The sequence below is a fragment of the Prionailurus viverrinus genome, chromosome A3, assembly GCF_022837055.1.
Source record: "Prionailurus viverrinus isolate Anna chromosome A3, UM_Priviv_1.0, whole genome shotgun sequence".
NCBI classification, from domain to species: Eukaryota; Metazoa; Chordata; class Mammalia; order Carnivora; family Felidae; genus Prionailurus; species Prionailurus viverrinus.
In genome coordinates, this window is record NC_062563.1 from 88,035,138 (window position 1) to 88,060,391 (window position 25,254).

Consider the following 25,254-nt stretch of genomic DNA (forward strand, 5'->3'; position numbering starts at 1 on the left):
TTATTCACATGTGTGAGGAATGGTTTCAAAAATGGGAGTTTCCTGTGTGGCTGGATGTTCCTCTACATGGACCCCCTCTCTGGCTTCTACTCTCCTGAGAGCAGGGCAAGCTGGGTGGCCGACAGAGATGGGTCACACACTGGGAAGCCAAGCACGGTAGATTTACTAGGGTAATATCTGCAGGTGAGATAACAGCACATACATACAGAAATTCATGGGCAGAGATGCCACCCAGCACCACAAACACCAAAGCAGAGAGGGAGTGGGGGGCCTCAGGAAGTGGCTTTGGAAAGTTCTCTTGAAAATCCAAGGGCAGCTTTGGTGCTCAGAGATTCAAACAGAAAACTATACAAAACCAACCCATAAATATATATATATATATATATATTATATATGTGTGTATTATATATATATAAAATTGCAAAATAAAAGCCCAAGAAACTAATCATCAATCTGCACATCAGTGGCTCAAAAAGTGTTAGCGTAAAGGCAAAACCGTTTGTGGGAATGATGCATGATCCAGGGGGCTGGCATTTTCAGTAGCAGAAAGAGTATTTACATGGAACCCCTATTTGAGACTTCACAATACTAGGAAAAGCTAAACACAGACAATGCATGTACAAGGGAAGACGATTGTCAGACACAGACATTTCACTGAAACCATCCACGGCTTTAGAGAACACGGCACTCTCTACCTAGACCCCCGCACGCTCAGCCAGGTGAGCCCAGGCCCTGGACGCCCTCCCCACTTGAGTCTTCCTGGGAGAGGGATGAACACAGTGCTGGACTCGGCTGTAGCATAGATGGCAGGAATTTAAAGGTGGCTGGACCACGGAGATCAAAGCAGGCCTGGCAGGCATGAGGTGGGGTTGAAATGTGGGGGCAGAGGTCCCCAAAATACAGTCCCGTTTTATAAGAGCTTTGATGTATTTAAATGTGACCCCTCCATCCTTGGTCCAACCGTTGTCCTCCTTTGATTCACTTAAAAAGAGAAGATCTAAAGTTATACGAGATGATCTGCTGGAGATGAGAACAGTTTGGGGGGTTTTCTATAGTTCTCCCACCACCCCAAACCCTCACAATGTTTTCTCTAAGCTACTTAGAGGTAGGGACTTGCCATATTGCAGACGGCCTCTTCCTGCCCCTTGGGAACCAATGGGTGAGAAGAGAAGCTGCCCCACGGGGAAAGCTACTGAGGCTCGGCCTCCAGCCACACCTGTGTCCCCTGTGTCAGTGACTGTGACCAGTTCTCCTCCATCTTCAGGTCTAATTTCTCATAGCAATGACCCAACTTTTGGGGACACCTTGAAGGCAAATGGCACCAAACATCGATTTGGCAAAACCCAAGTACGAACCAATATGAACCATCACTTCCATATTTTTAAGAAAACCCTCAACTGGAGATTCTAATTGTTCCTAAAGAGAGTAACCTATCTATATAAAATGGTGAAAGGAAATTTCTCCACTAAAGAAGGACACCCCACCTGAAATGCCCACGTTGATTCCTGGGTGAGGGTGGCTTCTCACTGAGAGGCTCAAGAGGGTTGGATGTGCCCTGGTGACAGGGCTCTACCTATGCTTTTATTTCTGGCAAAAAGTATGCCACATCCAAGTGGATAGGTTGGCTAGACAGGGCATTTGGCAATAATCACTCTACTGTGTCTGCTCTTTCATATTGTGGCACAAGTGGGATTGCAACAGAGAAATAACCAATGAGCATATTTCATCGGTCAGTTCAGGCCTCTGACTTTTCACATTGAATCATCCCTTTTGGAACAGATGGGGAACAATTGTGGGGGTGCCCTGTGTTTTCTGTGGGAGTGGATTTACCTCCTCCCTAATTTCTTCTGAGACTCTTTGAATGTTATTGTCTTTGAGAGTTTGCTTAGACTCAAGTGGTGAGAGAAAATACAAGACCTGTTTTCCTCTAAGCTCAGAGAGTCAACAGCAACTGTACCAACCAATTCAAGGGCTTATGCTGACCTGTGTAAGGAAAACGAGTAAGGACTGTATGTTTTCTCATTTGTTCAACAAAAACTGAATACTCTTGGCCTGGAACTAGAACATATAAAATACACTTGTGCAAAAGATGGCCTACAGGCCAATGGGAGACTATGTGTATATCCACCCCCATGGATACCTCCATGGAAAATTCCAAATTTCTTTTTGATCTTTTCAGCTTTCAGAAGTAAATCGTGGTGTTGGGTGAATGGTTCTTTCAAATCCATGGTAACCAGAGAAGTGGCCTTACAGTGCTTCTCCACATGTTGACAAGAGTGATAGCCCTGTTATCATGGTGCCGAATGACTTCTGAATGACTGCCTTGCCACATTCAGGAGTGACAGTGCATTAGACACTGGGAGCAGGATTCAAGGCTCAGTATACATAAATCCATAGTATGAGAGCAATGTTTTTAGTGGGGCTCTTACTAGACCAGGGTGCTCATCCAAATCCCTGCAAGTCCCTTAAGAAGAACTTCTCTGTCTGCAGAGGAAGAACCCTATTTTCATTACAGCACTGTTGAGGGAGGCTATTTTTAATCTGTGTGTAACCTGGACAAAGTCAGATAGTTGGGTCACTACAGGCCAGGAGGCCCTTTTGGAGCACAGATCTGGGCTGGAGGCTTGCCTCTTAGCAGAGCTTTTTGCAAAGTTTGAGAAAGGCCACACTGTGTGGACAGTTCTCCCACATCACTGCTGGGTGCCAGCCATCAGCGCACAGAGAGTCACTGGAGCCAATTTGTCTCTCTGTAACTGTCTCCTGCCTCCTGACCTCACTCCAGTCTGTCTTCCCATGGAAACAGCCTCAAAACCTCCCACTGCCCAGCTCAGCCATCCATAACACTGCAGACTGGCTCGTGTTTTCTCATCCCTTTCTGTGGCAGATTCATGACCAGTGGCTTTACTAGAAATGAACCTACTGCCTACCCATTCTGAGCTCCCCATAGATGCATTTTCTCCAGAAGGATACTGGTAAAAGTTTTCAGCCAACTTTTATCCAAATCCAAAGAAAATGGCCTCTCCTCTAAAAACCTCTGGGTTTTTTTGGATTGCATGTCCCCTGCAATAGCACCCAGTGCACCACCTTAAGCCTAGAGCTAAGGGCCCCACCTCCTGCGCATACAAGGGAGGAAGAAATTGGCAGAATGACTCAAAAGCTCTTGTAGCAATTCTGCACTAAGGCAAAATAGACCTGCAAACTGCACCAGGGATTAGCTCTTTGAATATTTCCCTCTCCTTGTTGAAAATCTCTAAGATGCTTTATCCAAAGAATTTTAGGGAAGTAAAATTCTGTGCCAGAAGCATGCTATATGCTATAAAGGAAAATGTAGGTAAGGCAGGCCACCAAGAACGTTTCAGTGCTGACATTTCAGAAAGGCCTCATTTTAAGATCTCCTGTGCCTTCACTGCTCTCCTCCTCTCCAGGCCATTCTCCACCCAGCCGCCAAAGAGATTTTTGTAAAATTCAAGCTTGATTATGACATCCTGACTGTAAGCCATCAGCAACTCCAAACACCCTACATGATAAAATCTAGTTGCACATTTTCTACAGGTTTCTCTCTGATCCAGCCCTTCCCACCTATAAAACAAAGCCTCCCACCCCCTCACACTTTATGCTCTGGCATTACTATATCACTCAGTGGACCTGTCATGGAGCCTTGCACTTCCATGCCTTTGCACATGCTTTTCCCTCATCAGGAATATTCGAACAACCCTTTTGTCTTCCTGGAGAATTCCTCTTTGTCTGAAAACCTAACTTAATCATCACATCTTTCAGGAAAGTTTCTCTGGTCCAGAAGATAGTAAATCATTACTTCCTTATGCCATCTCTGCCCTCTTGCCCTTTTGGTAACTTGTCTACATGCCTCCTACACTTAAAAACTTCCTGTGGGCAGAGACTATGTTTTGCTTTCAGGTCTGCTGTTTTGTTTGAATGTATGAGGAATGAGAAAATGGATAAATGTAAGGTGGACCCATGGCATAAATTCCAAGGATGATGCTCCAGCAAGGCTCTGGCATTTTCACCTATGAGGCCTCATTGTTGTAAAGGGAATAAAGAGAATTTGTTGAATGCAGAGTCAAATCAACATCATCTCTGAGCTACAACCACTTGAACACAAAAAGCTGTGTCAACGGTTATGTCGTCTCCACTCCTAACATTGTTTCCTGCTGATTATTCTAGCTACAATGATTATTTCCTTTTAATGACAGCATAATGCCTGATGCTTAGTGGGTACTCAACAAAGATGGTGAGGGATAAATGAATGAATGTGAAATCTATTTTTTTAAAGAAGGCATCAGAGGATTGGCTTTTGAAGGCATTTCCCACATCACAGACTTTTTCTGAGGCATACATGCCCTTGACCATTGGCTTGCCCATCACAAGATCCAATCAATCAGAAAGTAGAACGAAGTAGAGGGTGGGGGAGCAGTTAGGAATCTGACTAGAGAGATGCAGCACTGGGTTCTCCTTAGTCAGGTGTCAGTTTCCTTCCTTCTTAAGAAATAGCCCAACTATACTCTGGCCCAACCAGACGGCTCCTGCCTCTCCTTTGTTGGAGGTCCACATTGGCCTCACCACAATCCACGTTTATTGGGAACTTAACGTGTATTGATGAGGGAGAACACGGGTAGTTTTCTGCTTTCATGTCAACTGCTGACATTACACAGTGGAGACCAGTCACAGAAATGGGTCCTGGACTAAAACAACCATCCTTGGGGATTCAAGTTTTCTAATCATCATCAACTGTTAAGAACAAGGCTCTGGACTCAGACTGAGCTGGGCTCAAATCCACGCTCTGATCTTTCTAGCCACATCACCTGAGCAAGTCAATTGTCCTTTTGGGGCTCAGTTTCCTTAATCATAAAATGGGAATACCTCACCCACATCACAGGATTATTGTGATGGTCAAAGGGTGCAACGAATGTAAAGGCTGCACAGTGTCTATACATAGAAAATAAGTGCCCCAAAGTGGAAAACGATGATTAAGAACTTTCAAAAGTACTTTCACAATCATCAGGACAAAAAGGAAAAATACTCTTTGAAGACACTGTGCTATAAAGAGAATGGATTGTCTATTTTTTAGGAGCCAACAACGCTTATTACTCGATGTCCCATGGAAGGATATGAAAAGGTAGTGCTGGCATTTACAACGAAAGCCATAGCTCTTACTAGGCCCCAGGATGGACAGATAGTGACAGGGTGAGGACACTCAAGCTGATTTCTCTCCTAGATGATTCAAGAGACTTAATCTTGAAGGGCTCATCTCACTCTCCTCTGCTGGACCCAGAGTGACTGAGTCGGAACTCAAAGGAGCCAAGGGTAAGATGCCAGTTCCAGTGTGTGAGCCAGGTTCCAGGTTTGCGGGAAAGTCAGGGGACACCTGACTGCCAGGTAGGAGTGAAACAGGTAGAGCCACATTGCTCCGTGTGTCATGCAAAGCTAGAAAGGCATAGCATTTCCTGTGTTGTTTTGATCCTCCTTGTACAACCCAAAGCCAAAGGAGGATCTAAATTTCCCCAAATTTCTGCCCTGAGCATGAGACAACTTTTCTCTAAGCTAAATTTGGTTTTAGTTTTGAAGCGCCTGAGATGCACGATTCAAATGGGCCGAGTTCCTGGCTTCTTATATTGATTAAACTACTCGAATCCTGTGGCTGACTTGGCTTGCCCTCACGTCTGCCCGCTCTTACAATTCTTCATCCATCCGTCATTCAGGAGGTTCCATGAAGAAAGCTCAGGGTTAGTGGTTGGGGAAGCATGAGCTAAGCCATCAGCCCTTGGGAACAAAGATTAACTTCTGGTGGAGGGAACAGGTCAATTTGTCTGGTTACTGTGAGCAGCAGAGCAAGGACCCTGTGGGAAAGAGAGATTTCTAAACTGTGACAGCTCCATCAGCAGGAGATTGGATTCCCGCAAGGAAAAGGACCTTTCTCAGGGGAAGCCTCGACCTGTCTGATTTGGTCTGAGGCTGTGCGAGCTTGCAGCCCACTCTGGCCTTCTGCCCTGGGCTCAGATTGGTGGGCAGCAACCTCACAAAGGCGGCCCACAACTAGGCAGTGTTATATAGTGGAAAAAGCACTGGACTAGGGGCCAGGAGACCCGAATTCTAGTGCTGGCTCTGCCACTAACTAGCTGTGTGACCTTGGGAAAGTCACCTGATTTCTCTGGGGCAATTGTAAAATGAGGGGTTGGTTGGGTGATCTCTAAGTTCCCCCTCAGAGTGTGATCCAGGGTCCTATTCTATCCTTTGTTGGCCCTGTGCTTCTAGGGACAAAGTTGGGAGAAGGGAAGGGGTGGAGAGAGAGGGTGCAGATGAGAATGCTACCAATCAGGACTCCACTTTCTCCTTCTTTTTGCTCTTTTTCAGGAAGGACGGGGTTCGGAATTTCTTCTTCTTTTTGGAGGGAGACTTGGAAGGTGAGCCCTCTGGGGACATGGGGCCGCTGGTGACCGACTCAGTTTTGTCCTTAGAGGTATCAACATCTGTGTCAGCATTGGTGGTCATCTGGCTCAAGCCCTTGCTGAGAATTTCCTCTGCGGTCTGTTCTTCCTCCTTCCCGTTGACCACCACTCCTTCTGGCTGCGTTGTTTCAGGCTCTGTGGTGGCTTTGCTTGTTTCTGTCTTAGCACCTTCTAGAAAAAGATCAAAAGACATGACCCATAAGATTTCAATTTCAGGTGACGGTTTCTACCTGGGGTTAACAGAACCATTTCTAAATAATTCTGTAAAATAAGTGTAGAGCAACAGGAGAGACAGGCTGGCATTGCAGGGGGTTGGCAGGTCTGTTACTCTGGGCTATTGTCTACAAATGTAAATAAGGTAATGATGTCCAAATGTGGCAGGGGGCTCAGTGAGGACCAAGTTGAGAACTTTTCTAGGCACAAAATGAAGAGACAGACTCAGGCTATAGGAAAGGGGAGAGCAGTGACACTCATGACTCAGAAGGGGAAGCTAAGAATTGTAACTATTTCAGTTTCCTCAGTGAAAATATGGAAATTACATTTTTAAAATTTTTATTTAAATTCCAATTAGTTAACATGGAAATTACATGTTTTTATAGCCATTTCCTTTTCTGTACCTGAGAAGAACTTTGGGAAAAAAGGAGAATATCTTCCCAGGAGGCACAGAAGGGAAGGCAGAGGGAGAATGGAATCCCTGAGGGACATGGACCCTGTATTTCCAAGATAAAAGGATTAACCGAAGGGGAAGATGAAGGGGAAGATGCATGGTCGGCTCATTCTAGTGGCCACCTGGAGGGAACATGTTTAGATTGCCGTCATGTTTAAGGCCAGAGCTGCTCAGATCCCAGAAAATAAGCCCCCCGGCCCACCTGCCTCCCTTTCTCCTCCCCACCCCCCATCCCATTTCCACTCAAGCTTTGGAATGCCTGGATGGGGAGGGAGGAGGGGAAATTATAAAACCACAGACTTTGAAAAGTAGAAAGGAATTTAAAGATCATCTAACTCAGCTCCTCCCCATTTTACAGAAATGAAAACTGAGTAAAGTAGTAAAAGTGGGCAGACCTCAGTCTCCTGACACCCGTTCTTGTGTTCTTTTCACTATGTGAAACTAAGAGGAGTATATGAGTGATAAGCATGTGTGTGTGTGTGTGTGTGTGTGTGTTTATAAGTGTGTAAATGTGTGGTGAGCTGTATATGTGTGTGTGAGTTGAGTTTGAGTATATGTGTGTGTTTGTGAATGAGTGTGTGGGTGTGGTGTGTGAGTGTTGGTGTCAGTGAGTGAACTGTGTGAGTTGTGTGAGTGTGGGTGTGTGAGATCTCACACTGGGCATGCTCAACTCTGGGAATGTGAGTAATGGGTGAGGTATAACTGGTATGACTTACAGAAGAAATAGGTGAGGATAGAAGTTTCATGAAAAGACAAGGGTTTTTGACAGGGGTAAAGACTGGAGAAATGTATGGTTGCATGGAAGATGGGACAGATGAGTGTAAATTTGGGGACAGTCAGAATGGGTTAGTTTGACTATGGGCAGACTCTTATAATGAGATCTTTTATAACTTCTGAAATTCTCTGGGCAAGTCAACATCCTCTTTCAGATGAATTCTAAGGACTGTCTTTCTCTTAGTATCCAGCACCTTGGCCTCCTATCCTTCTACTATCTGTGGCCCATGTCCTGTCATCATCCAGCTACTAAATTCTCTAATTCCCTTTACTTCAATGGTCCTCACTCCCCTTCCCTTGCACCATGTGTTCCCATCATCATCACCTGGCAATAGACTTGAAACTTGCCTAGACACAACCTTCTTTCTGTCCACTCTCCTCTCCTCACTTCACCTGCTAGTTGGCCTCATAAACCCTCTTGTCTGGCTAAAGCCTCCCTTGACATTTGGCAATGATCTTGTCCTTTTCTAAACCTATTGCCAATATATCCATTTTACACTTGCGTATGTCATTTACCTTTTTTTAAGAAGACACAGTTGGGCATGGTCCCCTCCCAAAATGAATCTGGCTGGCTCTGTGGCTCACAGTGACCAACAGAATGATGAGGAAGTGCCACTGAGCCAGCTACAGGCTGAAGACTTAAGAAGGCCTAGAATTTCTTGCTTTTAGATTTTGGGAAGCCCTGAGCCACTATGTAATAAAATCTGACTACTATAATGGAAACACACATGGAGAGGCCACATGGAAAGGCCCTACAACCACATGGAGACAGAGAGACACAGAGAGAGAAAGAGAGAAACAGAAAGAGAGAGAGACAGAAGACCAGCCATCCCAGTGTCCCCAGCTGAACCCAGTCTTCCAGCTATTGACAAGAGTGCACCATCTTGGAAATTCTAGTTTAATCAAGCTCCCAGATGACTGCAGCCCCAGTGAACATGAATGGAGCAGAACCATCCAGGCGAGTCTAGTCAACACACAAAACAACTAATTTCTATAAAACCAGCTCTTATTATGCATCATGATTTAATAATTATCTATTGCTGTATAACACCCCCCACTCCCCGCCCCATCCCAACTTAGTGGCTTAAAACAGCAAGCCTGTATTTTCTCCCACAATCCTGGGAACATAGGACATAATGAGAACTCATTCACGTAAGCACATCATAAGGCCCTTTGGTATTCATTTGCAAATTTTATCCCAATAACAACACTATGAGTCAGGAAGGGCAAGATTTGTGTTAGGCACACTCCCCGCCCACCCACCCCCCCCCCAAATTCTGCAAGGTTTTTAAGTAACTTATTTAGATGGTGAAATCAGTAAGTGATGGTGTTGAATATAGGGCTATTTCTTGGCAGGCACAGCCAGTGCTTCCTGCAAATTTACTGGGGGATGGAGTCAGTAGGGACAGGGACAGTCAGGAGCCAGTCAAAGAGAAGGCAACGACAGAGATGACCAGTGTGGAGGAAGAGGGTTTGCAAGAGTCTCCTTCAGGGAAGCCAATGGGGTAGGAAACAGATGAGGAGGGACACCAAGGTGACTCAGCACCAGAGCATTTGAGAGCATGGTGATGCATGATGACAAATGGAGAAAAACCAGCCCTGATCCAATGGATGAGCTAAATGTGAAAGTGCACACGTAGAGGGGAGGGTCAGCCCTGTCTGCCCTGGGGAGCCAGGCAAGCTATCGGGCCACCTGGCCATGTCCACCCAGCCCTGCTTCACATCGGTCACTTGAGGCAGCTACAACTCTGGCCTCGTCATGCAGAGTTGGCTCTGTCTGTGCTACAGGAAGAGTCTTCAGGGAAGACCTTGACTTTTCCAACAATTCAACCAGGGTATGCCTCTCTGTGAGGGCTCAAATTTGGACCAGAGAGGGCAGGAATCGTGCTACCAGTGGGAATGATGTCAGGGGTGGGTAAGCAGTTATCCCACCTGTCATACACCTCTCCTCCCGCCCTCTGTCCCCCTGAACAGCAGAGATTGCTCCAAGGAGCTCCCAGGAGCTGAAATGGAATTACTAACCTTTGTCCCACTGCTTCCATAAGCCTCCTCTCCAGCTTGGATTTCCCTCCTGCAGTTGGTGCACATGCCCCAAGGGATGACAAAGACATGGTCATTCAGGTCAGGTGCTCTAAACATCTCCATAAGGCAGTTGGTCCCAAGGCCATTCAGGCTCTGGGCCACAACCCTAGAAGAGGTCATGAGCTCCTTGGAGGGGCCACGTATTAGGAACAGGGATGCAGATGTGCTCCTGACGGCATAAGCATTCCCTCAAAGGGAGTGCCCAGGAGCCAGCCCCACTGCCCTTTCACTATGCAGGCTTGTTGCTTCTGGGTGGTATGCCCTGTGTGAGTACAAGTGTGTGTTTGTGCATGAGTGCATCCTGTGTGTGTATATCCTAGAGTGAGGCCTAGCCCATGCATAGCACATATGGACTTGGCCTTGAATTTTGTAGCCAGGAACCTCCTGAAGGCAGAGTTGCCATAGAAAAAGATGGGGAGAAACACATTTCTTTTGAAAAAGTCCTCCCTCCCCCATTGCAAGTGTTGGAGTGAGTTAGTAAATGGCCTCTCTATACTTACTACAGAGACAAGTATTCAGAATCGGAGGAAAGTCCTTTGATGAAGGCACAAATGGGAAGAGAAAGGAAGACATTGTGGAGACAGGTTGACAACACCATGATGAGACACAATGAACACAAACAGGCAGGGGACATCCACTTGGAGCTCTGGCCACAAGCAGATGGGTTTCCTCTGGCAATGCTGGGACTGCACTCAAGGCAGCAATTCACCTCTGGAGGAAGCTCAGGGCTTAGGGGATTCTAGCAGCATCCACACATGTGGTCATTCGACCCAGGAGGGAGAAGATCTCATCAGTCCACCAAGCCCGGCTTGGCGGTACAGCCTTCCCTGGTGAGGGCTCAAGGGACCCAGGGGAGGAGTGTTCATGCCCCAGAGTGATTCCAGAAGCTCATTAAGGACACTTTTCTGATCTAGGTGGTATAGACTATAATAACGTCATTATCTACCATATGTATATTATTAATCATTATCACAATTAGATCTTACATTTAAACGTTCTTATTCTTTCAAAGTGTACTCTCTTCCATCGACAACTTCCCTTATATGTATAAGAACCTTTAAAAGGGAAAATATTAGTAGTCTCATTTGACAGATAAGGAAACTGAAGCCCAGAGATTATCTGATTTTCTAAAATTAGCAGTTATTATTAGTTAGTGGTTGAGTTGGGCCTAGACATTAATTGTCTAAACTAGTATCTAATTAAGTGTTTCTCAGCCTGGGCTACACATTAGGTTTATCTGGAGAGATCTTAAAACTCCAGTGCACTCTTCTCTAACCTACCCCTAGCCCATTTAGCTGAGAACTACTGGGAGTGCTGTGGTGGGAACCCAGGCCGACGTCAGGATTTTCAAAGTTCCCCATGTAATTCCAGTGTTGAGATTCCAAAGGTTGAGAATGACATCATCATCCTTACCCGGGAGCTTGTTGGAAATATATGGTCTTGGGTCCCACCCTAGACCTACTGCAACAGAGTTTTCATTTTAACAAGATCCTGATGATCCCTACGCACATTACAGTTTGAGCACTGGGCTGGTGCATCTAGAAAGACCCATCAGCCAGTCTGAGTTAGTGGTGAAAAGGCTGTGGGCCAATCATTAACTCACTCATCACTGCTCAGACAGGCACTTAAATTGTAAACTGTGTTATCACAGGTTGTGAATGAAACAAGGTTACATTTGGTAATCCCTATTTCAGATTCCCTAGAAATGGCAGATCAGAAAGCTTTTGGGGTAGCTTTTCAACACCTGTTTAAAGGCAGGGTCCCTGCAGTGTGCACCCCTGCCCTGCCTTTCACACAGACCCCTTTCCGGGCTGTGGACATGCCTTCTCCCTCCCAGCTGCACACTGCACTCACCGTCTAAAGACTTGGAGGGAGAGACCAGGGGGCTCTTCGTCTCTGACTTTGCTGGACTCTGTGCTGGAGAAGCAGGTGCAGACCTTACAGGGGAGCCAGGCTCCTCTGCAGGGGTTTCTTTCTCTCCTGAAAATACAGGAAACCACCTCAGGTTAGGGATCAAACAGAGGAGAGGTAGGCAGAGAGAAAACATTTACAAAAATGCTTTCTTCTAGCTGGTCCTCATTTCTCCAGGCTGAAGTTAGCTCCTTCCCCCAACCTTTTTAAAATCTCTGCTACATTCTGGGGGAGGCAAATGGGAGGAGTCAGACTCCTGTCTTGTTTCCTCCACCCAAGCGCATCTGCCAGTGGAACGCTAGCCCTGATGTGGACCTCAAGGCTGCAGGCTTCCTGCCTGTGATTTGTTTACATGTAGCTTATGTATCATTTATCTAATTTTCATGTTCAACCCAAATAACCCCTAGGGATGTAAAGCACCACGTTTTCTATCTACTTTTTCAATTGTCATATTAGAATTCCAAGCAAGCTAGCAAGGGTTTTTCTAGTGTGTGCTTTGTGCCCAGGAGGATGACTGACTCTGGGTGGGGAGGGGGTTGTGGAAGAAGACTCTGCCCTGAGGGAATAAAAGCCTCGCCTAGTGGCCTAAACCAGGAGCTGAATTCTTCTGTGTCTCAGACCCCAAGTGCTCTTGAAACAAAGAGAAGGGATAGCTCAAAGTGGGGGGGGGGGGGGCGGTGGAGAGGGACAGAGAGGGCTTTTTAGCTGGAGAGGGGCTGGAGATGGAAGTCCGGATCAGGCTAGCTGAGAGGGGAAACTGTGCCAGGAAGGGACAAAGGCATGAGTGAGAGCCCACAGGCTATCATGAATGTGAATATTTGGGAGTCAACATGGAGAAATGAGCTTGACTGAAGATTCTGAAATAAAGAAGGAATAATAATTTTATAGATTAATAAATATCACTGTTATAATTACCTTATCATACCTAATGTTTATCTGACCTAAACCATACTTACAGGCACTGTTCTTTTTTTTTTTTTTTTAAAGAAATCAGTAATGTTCTTTTTCTTTTTAAAATATTTATTGATTTTTGAGAGAGAGAGAAAGAGCATGCACACAAGCAGGGGAGGGGCAGAGAGAGAGAAGGAGGGAGGGAGGGAGAGGGAGACACAGAATCCGAAGCAGGCTCCAGGCTGAGCTGTCAGCACCAAGCCTGACGCAGGGCTCATTGGGAGAGGGAAACAGAATCTGAAGCTGTCCATGCAGGGCTGGATGTGGGGCTGGATGAGGAGCTTGACGGGGGGTTCAATGGGGGGGGGGCGTTGGACGGGGGGCTTGAACCCACGAGCCATGAGATCATGACTTGAGCTGAAGTCTGACACTTAACCAACTGAGCCACCCAGGCGCCCCTTAAAGGCACTGTTCTAAGTACTGTGCAAGGATTAACTCCTTTATACCCAGGTGAGAGGCTCAGACAAGGTCATGGCAACACTGTGTCGCCGTCACCATTAGGCGCTGAGCAATGAGGACCATTCTGTAACTAATAGCATTATGCTGGTTTATGGGGCAGGAAGGGCAAACTGAGGATATGAGAGAGGAGGGAGAGAAGCAAGTGAAGATTGAGAGTGAGAGCAAATGAAGGCTAGCTGGAGCCCCGTGGGCCCTGCCAAGCAGAGGCATGGGTCACAGGGGTACTGGTGGGAGTGAATGGCTGGCGGCTCTGCTGCCTCTCTGGGTGCCCCCAGCTCTCCCTCCACCCTGGGAGATCCTGAAGCACTAGGGAGCCAGGGTTATTTACCGTCAAGTTCTAGTTTCTTCCTCTCCACCTCCTTCTTGTACTCCTCCAGCTCCTGGTCAGTGAGTTGGCTGAAGGGGTTGGGCACAGTCTCCTCTGAGTCGTCTTTGGTATCCGCATCGCCCTTGGACATCAGCTGGCTCTCTGTAGACTGAAAGTTAACCACAGAGTGTGTGTTGCTCTCTGAATGCCGTGGTTGGGGCCCAGGCCCGAGCTTCCTTTCAGACTCATGTGGCTGCCAGCGGTCTTGCTAGGGGCAGCGTGGCATGCAGCTCCTTGGAAACAGCTCAGGGCCTCTGGGTAGGGGTTGTTCATTCCTCCCCACGGCTACCTCACCCCCAAACCTGGGTTCTTTGCAACTACCTGGGTAAATGCAGGGAGTCCACCCTCTGCCCTAGAAATAAAATCAAAGGATGCTCCCAAGCAGAAGGAAGACACACGTTTATTGCAATCCCTCCTGTGGATGCTTGCAAGCCATCACTATGCAAATACAGTTGGCAGCCCAAAGTCAGTTAGCCAAAAGCCGGCAAGCAAAGCGTTGGCTCAAGCCAGCTTCATGCCAGCCATTCCCCACTACACCCTCCTCCCACCCCCCGACAGCAGCACAAGCCACAGCACACAGCAGTAAGTCAAATGCAAAACACACAATGGCTTCAGCGTTCTCAGTCCAAATGGTTAGTCCTGTTTTGCACACAGTCATAAATTACAAGGAGGCCAAGGTCCTGAATCTCAGATCTTCAACCTGCCTGTACTGCAGGTCCCTGGGGGACAGTGGCAACAATTCCTGGGGGGCTCATTGGCTGGACCTTGTGTGAGCTTCAGGAATCCTTTGACCTTTCTAGCCCATGACAAGGTCTAAAATTCAGACCCCATAGCCCTTTCTCCTAATTTGGCATCTTCATTGTGACCTTTGAGAATGCAGTGCTTGGAAGCTGAGGAGGAGTCAGAGTGTGAAACTCAGGAGGTGAGCCCACAACAGCTGGGCCACACCACACACTCCAGGCCACCTTCCCTGGCCTACCAGGTCCTCTGACAATGGGCCTTGGGCATCTTCCAAAAGAGAAGCAGCATTGGCTTATCTTAAGGAATCACAGAGTTCAAGAGAGAATCCAAGACCAGGATCCCCAAAAAAGAGGGATTCCAAGAACATGGTGTAAATCTCAGAGTTTTTAACAGTTTTGCTCACTGTACCGAACTATCACCACCACCACGCCAGTATCATGGGGTGTTTCTATCCTTGCTCCTGTGGCACATTGGGTGTTCCTCATCCTGGCTAGTGGAGGTGGGTGACCGTGCTGTTGCAATGACATAACCTTCATGCCTCCTGGCATGGGCACCCACCTTGTGGGCTGCAGCCTGATCTAAACTATCTCAATTCACTCTGCAGAGGGGAACAGTTCCTGTATTTTCCCCCTTCTTACCACTAAGGTATATGCCATGCCCACTGCTACCTTGCAATGAGTAACAATGATTTTCAACACAAGCCAGAATTATGATCTTCACCCTTTTTGCTAAGCACTAGTAAAACACTGTCCTATCTCAGGCATGGAAACAACTTTATACTTTCTAACTCTATGTGGGTTTGTGTGGGCAACTAACTGCCCCTAACTGAGCACCAGTCCTTATATACATGCCTTCCCTCTGTGAGCACATGAGCATCTTCCCAGCGCTATGGCCTGATGATGCCATATCCATGCACAGAGGCCAGAAACGCTCAGGGCAGGCAGGCCTGGAGCAGCTGGGAGTCACCAGCCACACTCCTGTGATGCCCACTGGCAGGATACCAATAGAGGGCAGAGTGGAGTTCCATGGGTAAGGCATGGAAGTTAGCATCCCTCCTGGGGCAGGCCAGGCTCCCCTGCCCAGTACCCAGAGAGAGCAATTAGACACTGTCCCTGGTCCTCACAGCATCCGTCTTGCAGCAAGAGCACCAGCACCCCGAATCATGGGGGAAGGTGGGCATGAGGACTCAGGGGTCCTGCTGCCCAGCCCCAGGCACTGAAGACCCAGAAGGCAAACACGTTTCCCCTCCAGACAGGGGCAGCCTCTGTTGTACCGGGCTTCGACTCTTCTCAGCGATGACGCTCGCCAGGAGCTGGGATTGAGGCCCCGCTGACTTCACATCTTGTCGGTTTTGTTCTCGAATCTGTGTGGCAAGGGAAGGGGAGAGTGAGCTTGCTGTTCAGTGTCACGGTGTGGAGTTTGGGAGGGAGCATTTGGAAGGCATACTGGTGTCCATCGTGTTCCGTGACTAGGGTCTACAAAGGTCCTTCCAGTGGGGTGGGGGCCTGTCTCCTCTAACACAGTGTGTGCCTTGAAGAGACAGTCTCCATGTCTGCTTCAGGGTGAATGAGTAGTTTATGTAAAATACCAGATTCTCATGCACTCTGAGGAGGTCATTTTAAGAGGTGAACAAGGCATAGTAGCCCCTTGAAGGAGGTCCTCATGTTTTATCGAAGCCCCTGAGAAATTTCTTTAATATAACAGATTCCCGGGGCCACCCCACAACCACTGAATCTGAATCTGTCTGTGGGGAGGAACAGGGGATTGGCCGTGGAATCTGCATTTTAAACAAGCACTGCAGAGGGTCCTTGAACCACACATTAAATCACCATTCTGTGATTTTACCTTTTGGGGGTGGTCTACTACAACTTAAGTTCTTAAAGTAACATGAGAAATATGAGTGAGTGAACTATAAAGCAAAGGTCGAGAAATAAACAGAAAAGATTTTGAAATTTTAAAAATGAGCCAAAAGAAAAATAGCATAAAATTCGTAAAAACTCAATTTGTGGGCAGGTTTCTTAGACATATCTAATGTCTCAAGCAAGTATCTGTGTCTGAGGGTTATTTAGGACCACATAAGTACAGGAGTGAGCACAGCGCTAGAGTATGGCCAATGAATAGTAGCTTCTTCCCCACAAGAGGCATCTGGGGTGTTAAGACAGGTGCACCCTGGGAACTCATCTCACGTTTGTGAGACCTGAGACTGCTCCCTGCTTGAGGGAGAAGCGATGGCAAGGCAAGCAGCTCCCACCTTACCTTGTTCCGCATGTCCAGCACTTCTTGGGGGTCGGTATAGAGAGGCACAAATTGGTTTGGGTTTTCGATCCGTATTGGCATGCCACTGCTGGATTTCTCCACTTCATCAGCCTTCATCCACTGAACACACACAAGGCCAGGTGGGTAAGGCAAAGGAATAAAGTCACCATGTCCTCCCCCATGGCTCACCCCCTGAGATCTGGGCCATGTGGCCTACACGGAAGGTCAGCAGGCCTACATAAAGATGTCTTCTCTTCTTGGGTCTCTTTCATGTCTGTCTGTTTCCCAGAAGAGACATGGGTAACAAACGACCCAGCTGTCAAAGAAGGTCCCTCAGGTCAATAGTCAGTCATAAAGAGCACTGGAGACTAGGGCTCAGAACCTTGACAACCAGCTTTGAGAAACAGGTAGCCACTTGAGCTTCAGTATCAAAGGATTTAATGATTTTTTAATTTGCAGGGCTTCATTTTTTTTTTTTTTATGAAGAGCTATTCTATTTGGCTGCTAGTTACTTTAATGTTAATGAAAAATCAAATTAAGAGTGGATGTGTATGTATGTGTATTTGTGTGTGTGTGTGTGTGAGAGAGAGAGAGAGAGACAGAGAGAAAGGGAGGGGGAGAGAGAAAGAGAAAGAGAAAGAGAAAGAGAAAGAGAAAGAGAGGAGGACAGAGAGAGAAGAGGGGTGGGGAAGGAGAAGACTACGTAATAGAAATTAATATCCCACCTGCCTCTTGGGTTTATATCAGATGTACAGTCCAAATGTTGGATGGCCATGAACTTTGCAGAAGCCCCCTCTGCATGGGGGAGCAAGAAGCAAAAACCAATTGCTCCTAGGTTGTGTGCTGTTGAGAGTGAGGTCCAGCTGTGCCCTGAAGAAATCTGCTCCTCAGGCCCCAAAATCTCAATGCAGAGGTGCAACAAGGTGGCCAGAGATTTTGTGGGCATGAGCAGCTGCTCCCAGATGCCCAATAGGAAGCCCTAAAGGGAAACTGTAATAACCCAGACCTGGGGATATTTGTTCTGTTCCCCCTTTAAAGCTGTCTAGCCCACAGAGGTAGCCAGGCACCCTCCCTCCTGATCTCCTTACTGTGGTCTTGGGCCGGGGGCTGCCCATGCTCCTCTGCACCTCGTCAGCCACGTTGACCCGTAGGTAGGTATTGGGCGTGTTGAGCCAACGGGTCTTCTCCTTCTGCTGTTTTTGGGCATGCTGCCGCAAGGCAGGCATTGGGACCCCGTCCTCCTCAAACACGAAGGCTGTGACGGTGGCTGGAATCTCCACCTCACTTTTGTGTTTGGTTTTCTCTTGAACAAAGGGATAGCGGTATGTGTAGCCTGTTCTGTAACCCTAAACAAGACAGAAATAGAAAGAATCACTTACTGTGGGGAAAATGGCCTCCACGCACATATCCCACATACACTTGTCCCTTCTCTCTAAGGGATTCTGTTTAAACCAAAATCTCCGTAACGCAACATAGGCCTTGCTGTTCCTTTTTTGTGTTTCAGAATTGCTCCCTCATCCTGATCCCCCAACATCTTCCTCCCTTCACCCCAACAAGCCCTCTGATTAGAGCTGAGAAAATCCCTAGAATCCTAGACAGGGCTCCTTACTCTAATAGTGCCCCAATTTTTCATCTACCCCAGTGGTTCTCAACCCTGGCCACACTTTGGGATCACTTGGGAGCTTTAAAAATGCTGGTGCCTGGGCCCCTCAGAGCTGCTGATTTCCATGGACAGTGGTGCAGTCTGGGATGCAGGATTTCTGAAAGCCTCCCAGATGATTCTAAAGTCAACCCTCATTTTCTCGACTCCAAGGCTTCTTAACTATTTCCTTCTTAGAACTCCAAAATCGGACTCAAAAACATCCCTGCTTCTAAGCAAGACCATATCCCAAGGTGGAAATGAGTGATGATTGGTGAGAACATTCAGTCATCTTGCTTGGCAGCTTCTGAAGCAATAATTTCTTGACTTTGCCTACCTTCTTCCTTTATTTTTTTAAATTAAAGAGGCATTAAGATATTTTTATGATTGTAAAGAAAATATAGACCTATCTAGAAAAATCAGGCAATATGGAAAAACATAAAGAAAAATGGGGGGGGATGTCTTGGGGGGCTCAGTTGGTTAAGCATCTGACTCTTGATTTCAACTCAGGTCATGATTTCCTGGTTCATGAGCTCGAGCCCTGCATCAGGCTCTGAGCGGACAGTGTGGAACCTGCTTGGGACTCTCTCTCCCTCTTTGTCTCTGCCCCTCCCCTGCTCTCTCTCTCTCTCAAAATAAATAAACATTAAAAAAAGAAAGAAAAAAGTGGGTTTTATATAAAAATCTCATCCCCAGAGAAAACTAATAAAAATATTTGTGGCTGTCTCTGTAAACACACACACACACACACACACACAAATACACATATGTAAGTATATACATAATATATAACTATAGAATACATACAGTAATTATATATAACATATATAAAATAGTATATAAATGGGACCATACTGCATAAACAGCTTTATAAGCTGCTTTTCTAGCTTATCAATGTGTTTTTGGAGATTTTTTTTCATGTTATTGAACCTATAAACACACAGAAACCTTTTTTTAAAAATTTTTTTTTAACATTTATTTATTTTTGAGACAGAGAGAGACAAAGCATGAATGGGGGAGGGTCCGAGAGAGAGGGAGACACAGAATCTGAAACGGGCTCCAGGCTCTGAGCCATCAGCACAGAGCCCGACGCGGGGCTGGAACTCACGGACCATGAGATCATGACCTGAGCCGAAGTCGGACGCTCAACCGACTGAGCCACCCAGGTGCCCCAGAAACCTTTTTTTTAAATATGAAATTTGTTGTCAAATTGGTTTCCATACAACACCCAGTGGTCATCCCAACAGGTGCCCTCCTCAATGCCCATCACCCACTTTCCCCTCCCTCTCACCCCCCATCAACCTTCAGTTTATTCTCAGTTTTTAAGAGTCTCTTATGGTTTGGCTCCCTTCCTAACTTTTTTTTTCCTTCCCCTCCCCCATGATCTTAAGTTTCTCAGGATCCACATAAGAGTGAAAACATATGGTATCTGTCTTTCTCCATATGACTTATTGCACTTAGCATAACACTCTCCAGTTCCATCCACATTGCTACAAAGGGCCATATTTCATTCTTTCTCATTGCCACATAGTATTCCATTGTGTATATAAACCACAACTTCTTTATCTATTTGTCAGTTGATGGATATTTAGGCTCTTTCCACAATTTGGCTATTGTTGAAAGTGCTTCTATAAACACTGGGGTACAAGTGCTCCTGTGCATCAGCACTCCCACACAGAAACCTTTAAACAGCTACAGAATATGCCAATGAATGAATATATCATAATTTAGCTAACCAACAGTGGTAGATACTTTGTCATTTTCAAAATATTATAAACAACCCTGAAATACGTATATTTATACATTTAACCATACTATCTATAAAAAATAGTAATTTTGGGGGCAGCTGGGTGGCTCAGTTGGTTAAGCATACAACTTTGGCTCAGGTCATGATCTCACAGTTTGGGAGTTCGAGCCCCATGGAGCCTATTTCAGATTCTGTGTCTCTCTCTCTCTGCCCCTCCACCTCTTGTACTGTGTTTCTCTTTCTCTCAAAAATAAACATTAAAAAAATTTTTTAATAGTAAATTTGTTTCCTTTTCAATATTTTATTTTTATGCCTCCCATTTTAGATTGAGGTCCAATATTATTCTAGAACAATATTAAAAGTGCTGACAGCAAGAATCATTGTTTTGTTTCAAAATTTAATGGAAATACTTTTACTTCTACTTCTAGTGTTTTACCATGATTTATTTTATCATGTTAAATGTCCTCCTGTCTTAACAGCTATATTTATAAGTTGATATATTTTTATCAAATAACTTCTGATACTAAAATGACCAAAAGGTTTTTATCCTTTGACTCATTAATATCATAAAATACATTTAAAAGATTTATAATATTAAACCATCCTTGAATACTAGGAATGAGCCTTCACTTGGTTATTAGGTATTATTATTCAATGTTATGCCACATACTATCTGCTAGTGTTCAGAAAGCATTTTTCATCAACTCAAAGACTGGTCTGAATGTATTATGATCATTATGGTTTTGTGTCCTGTTTTCATCCTCTGAAACAGTTTAAGATGGCACAAGAATTGTCTGTTTCTTAAAGATTTGAAAGAATTCCTGTATGAAACTTTCTGGCTCTGGTGCTTTACTTAGGCATGGATTACTCGGCACACGAATGTTAATGGGAATTATATTTTCAGTGTGGATTGTATTTTTCATCATTATAACGTGGCCCTCATGGTCAGTCTCATAATAATGTGGAGATGGTTTGGAGGGACTGGAGGCAAGGGGAAAAAGATTAATTATCACAATGGCCTGGACACAATAAAGAGGGTCCAAGGTAGTAGCAATGAGGAGGGGAACATGAATTAGATATAGAAACGTCTAAGGATAGGTTTCATCCTTCACTTCTCTGAGCAATCAATGTTATAGTCTCTTCCTGCAACCAGTACCTCATGGTGCATGCTTTCCTCTTGTTCTCCAATTGTCTCCTGTTTATAGGTTGTATCATCAACTAAACTGTTAGCCCCTAGAAGGAAGAACATCTTAACTTTCTTTTGTATCCTTTCAAGCACACTCCTGGACACATACTGGTTAACTCCTTGCAGGATTGATTCGTTCAATCATTATGACAGCACGTTGTTAGAATACTGCTCACCAGAATAAGGAAATTAGTATATTATGTGTTTTCTACATTAAAATCATGAGATAAGAAAGGCAGAACTAACCACAAAGGAGTGAACTGAGCCACAATATAAGATGGCATCCACAGCCCTTAGAAGGGGTGGCAAAGGCCATCATTTAAGAAGACTCAACTACTATTAGAATGACCACAAATTCTGAGTCAGGTGCCAATCAATGAGGCCTTCACAACTTAACCCTGATGCTGGCAGTTCTCATGCCCACGTTATTGTTCCACTGACTGGTTACAGGGGCCTGAGGCTCAAGAGACTGGCCTGAAAGGACAATGGCACAAGACTCACCAGGTTGTCCAGCATCCTCATGAGGGCCTCAAACTCGTGCTCCCCCAGCCGGCTCTTCTGCATGGGTCCGAAGGTGCTCCCTGCCCACTGCACAGAGCCCACTTCGTGGGGTCGGTGCTTCTCCTGCTCCAGGAGGATGAGGTTCTCCACTCCCCCAGCGCTGGACAGGGCGGACACCTGCGGCAAAGAGCAGAGAGACCTCAGTTTGTGTGTGTGTGTGTGTGTGTGTGTGTGTGTGTGTGTGTGTACACATGTCTAGAAATGTGAGCTGCATGTGACTTTTTCCTCCCAGAGGAAACTTACTGGGCATACACCCATTTCCAGGAACAGAGGTATTAGCAATTTCTTTCTTAGTGTTAGTTCTTAGAGACTACAGAGGAGGAGGAAATCACGCAAATGTTAAACCTTAAGAATAAAGCAATATGGAGGACTCAAAAGTTACCTGGGATACAGACTAACCTCAAATTGTGATTATTTTGCAGGTGGGGTCATACAGTAAGATCAGAAAGGGCTCCAAAGGGGCTTCAATTCTTGTCTGTAATATTTTATTTCTTAAAGAGGAAAAAATCTTAAGTAAAAAGGCTTTTACTTTTTAAATCTGAGTGGTGAATAGTGGGTGTATATTCTATTATTCTTCTGCACCTTTCTCTTTCTCTCTTCAAAATCTCTCCCTCTGTTTTTTTTTTTTTTTGTTTTTTTTGTTTTGTTTTGTTTTTTTAGAAAAAAAGTCACTCGAAAGAAAATAGGCTAGCTTCTCAGGCAATAAAAAACATCGGAGTAGCCTGATGGCCTGAATTAACAGGTCTAAAGGAAGAATTCATCTTCAGCAGTGGTATTAGTTGGTCAAGGAAACCCAGAAAAAGGAGATACATGATGTGCTGGTAGTACACAGCCGGGCGCTGTGCAGGAGTCAGGCAGCTTCACCAATGAACTTGGAGTATATGTCCCAACATGTCTCCATGGAAAGGGGCTATAACAAGTGGTTGCAGGCAATGGACTCTGGGTATTAGGGCAAGAGGTGTGTGTATACAGCAGGCGATTTTAATGATCCTAAAAAACATTTCCTAATCTAACTAATCTCCTTATTTCCTAATTCTATATTCATCTAATGGTACATTCTATTTGTTCCATGAATCCACCGCTCGGACATAATTGGTTATGATTTAGCTTCCAGGGTGAGTCCACCAACAGGGAGAGATGGTGATTTCTGAGTATTATAGGTAGTGAGCCAGGTGTTTTGTGCTGCAAATCTGATTGATATTTGATATCTCTTGTAAGCCTACTTATTCTAGGAGAATGCTCCAATTATATAAACATTCGGTGTTCCAGTTTTTACTGAAAATAAAAGTGTACAATTTAGCTTGCTGGAAAACATGTCTATGAAACCCATGAGGCTCTGGGACACACCCAGAGTGTGTAAAATTCACCAATGTAACAAATGGCTCCTACGAGATATCCTAGAGGTCAGCCAGGCCACCCCTGCAAGGTGACCCCTGTCACCCTGTGAAGTGGAGGGAGCAAGAACACTCATTTTCCATTCCCTCTTCATTCAAGACATGTGTCCAGTGGAAGCCTCCATTTTTATCTTACAAAGATGACTCCATTTCCTGGCAAAAACAGAGACTTCAGTAGGCATTTACTCCCCTCTCCCACCAAAACTAAATGTCCCTGTCCAATATCCCTGGAAGATGCTCAGATCCGTGCCTATTGAGGTAGCCTACTATACTGTTGTCCAAATGTGAGAAGGGTTACAGTGAGTTCATACAGATTGCATTGAGTTCAAACCTTCCTTTTTGTTACGTGCATTCACTAGTTCCAGTTCTGCCCTCTGTTGCTGTATTTTCTAATGCTGAAGTCCCTCACACCTACACTGGGGCCACACCATGGGAATGCACTCTCAATGGCCATGAATCCCAACTGGTAGATCAATTACTTAGTTCATCGTGGGTCCCTATCTAGCCAAGGCAGGGCTTTAGTCCTGGGACCGTGAAACCCTGACTTGGAGTGCAGACTGTCAGTTGATGTTTCCCTGGCTGACTTGGAGTGAAACCCTGACTATCAGCTGATCTTTCCCACTGACCCTCATTGCCCCAAGAGGCAATGCAATGTAGTGTCTAAGGACATGGACTTGGGACATAGGCTGCCTGGGTTTGAATCCTGGCTCTGCTACTCACTCACTGTGTGACTTGGAACAGTTATTTACCCTTTCTGTGCCTCAGTTTTCTCATCTGTAAAATGAAAATAGTAGGATCTACCTCATGAGTATCATGTAAGGCAATATTCGTGAAGTACCTAGAATAGCACCTGGTACATAGAGAGTGCCACATAAATGTTTATGATAAATATATTCTGAGGTTTTACTATGAAAGAAACAATATGCCCTGGGGGCTAGTCGTTATGGAGGAGGAAAGAATTGCCCACATCCTTACAAGAGCTGACTCCTTCCACCTCCCTTCCCCGCCCCCCATTAGTTTCCATGGTGATGGGTAGCAGATGGGGAAGAATTGCCTGAGCTTCTTCCCATCTGCCTGTAAGCAAAGCAGGGAGCTGCCTCTCTCAGCTGGGGATGACCCAGATTCCTAGAACCCCAAACTGATGGAGAGCAATGAGAACACTCTCCCCAAGGTGAATGGATAGGCTTTTAGCCTTGAACCACTAAAATGACCACAGCCACATTTGCTTGTTTGCCAAGGTCACTGGGGGAGAAAAGTAGGCCCACAATGGAGATAGAACCTCAGTGCTGGCTGTTCAACTAGAAATGGCCTGGCCAGGGGCTGCAATCCCAACAGCATATGTCAGCCCCTGGGATCATTCATGCCTTAAACCATCCACACTTCTGGTCTAATCTTGCCTGTTTTGCTTCTATACCTTCCAGCTTCCTCTCTCTCTCTCTAGAAGCTTCCCTGTTCTACAAGCTGGGGAAAAAAGCCACTGGAGCTTTTCTGGGAGTTATTTGGCTCCATTGCCTGATGCACTTTAACAAGGTCACATCGAGTCAGTCCTGACTGAAAAGAAAGGGACAGCAGGCAGGGCCAAGAGAAGCAGCTGGGGCTGTTGGGGCCAGTGGCTGACAGCTCTGCGCTTTCATCCCCTCAGCTGCTAGACAGCCATCCTGCCTTTGGTTAAACTGCACAGAGGCCATTTCTTAGTGTGGAGCAGTCTTCACCATGTGGGGGGATACATGGGCATCTCTCTCCATTCATTTTAGGTCCATGCTGTCTTTGCAAAGTGATAAGAGCTATTTTCTCATGGAAGCCTCTTCTTCAGCAGGAAGGTGGGGAACTTGTAAGAGCTCAGATATGGGGGAAACAAATTGGGCATATCAGAGGCTCTGCCAGGTTCTAATGTCAGTCATGGGACAGAGCTCAGGGCCAGCATCTCTGGTTGGGGTAGGGAGGCCACCGCATCTGAAAGGTACTGCCTTGATCCTGGTTCTACCTTCACCTTCTTCGGTTCTGACCACTGCTGTTTGGGGGGTGGGGAGACTTCTTCTAACACCTATTCATCAT

At 45.8% G+C, this 25,254-nt stretch overlaps 1 protein-coding gene across 17 annotated transcripts in view; it reads right to left on the bottom strand.

Annotated features, from left to right (window-relative positions):
* Nucleotides 1–146: 146 nt before the first annotated feature.
* The window catches only part of ADD2 (adducin 2), a 105,064-nt gene continuing 79,956 nt past the window's right edge, over nucleotides 147–25,254 (bottom strand). For 15 of the 17 annotated variants that reach the window (XM_047853639.1, XM_047853645.1, XM_047853641.1 and 12 more), the window contains 7 exons: nucleotides 21,746–21,922; nucleotides 17,761–18,018; nucleotides 16,673–16,792; nucleotides 15,690–15,779; nucleotides 13,637–13,784; nucleotides 11,842–11,967; nucleotides 147–6,635 (listed from right to left, as the gene is read on the bottom strand). In XM_047853639.1, the coding sequence (XP_047709595.1) occupies nucleotides 6,331–6,635; nucleotides 11,842–11,967; nucleotides 13,637–13,784; nucleotides 15,690–15,779; nucleotides 16,673–16,792; nucleotides 17,761–18,018; nucleotides 21,746–21,922 (1,224 nt within the window). In that variant the 3' untranslated portion in view covers nucleotides 147–6,330. Of the gene's footprint in view, nucleotides 6,636–9,927; nucleotides 9,977–11,841; nucleotides 11,968–13,636; nucleotides 13,785–15,689; nucleotides 15,780–16,672; nucleotides 16,793–17,760; nucleotides 18,019–21,745; nucleotides 21,923–25,254 lie in introns of all 17 variants that reach the window. The other 2 variants (XM_047853630.1, XM_047853646.1) reach the window with 2 other exon arrangements.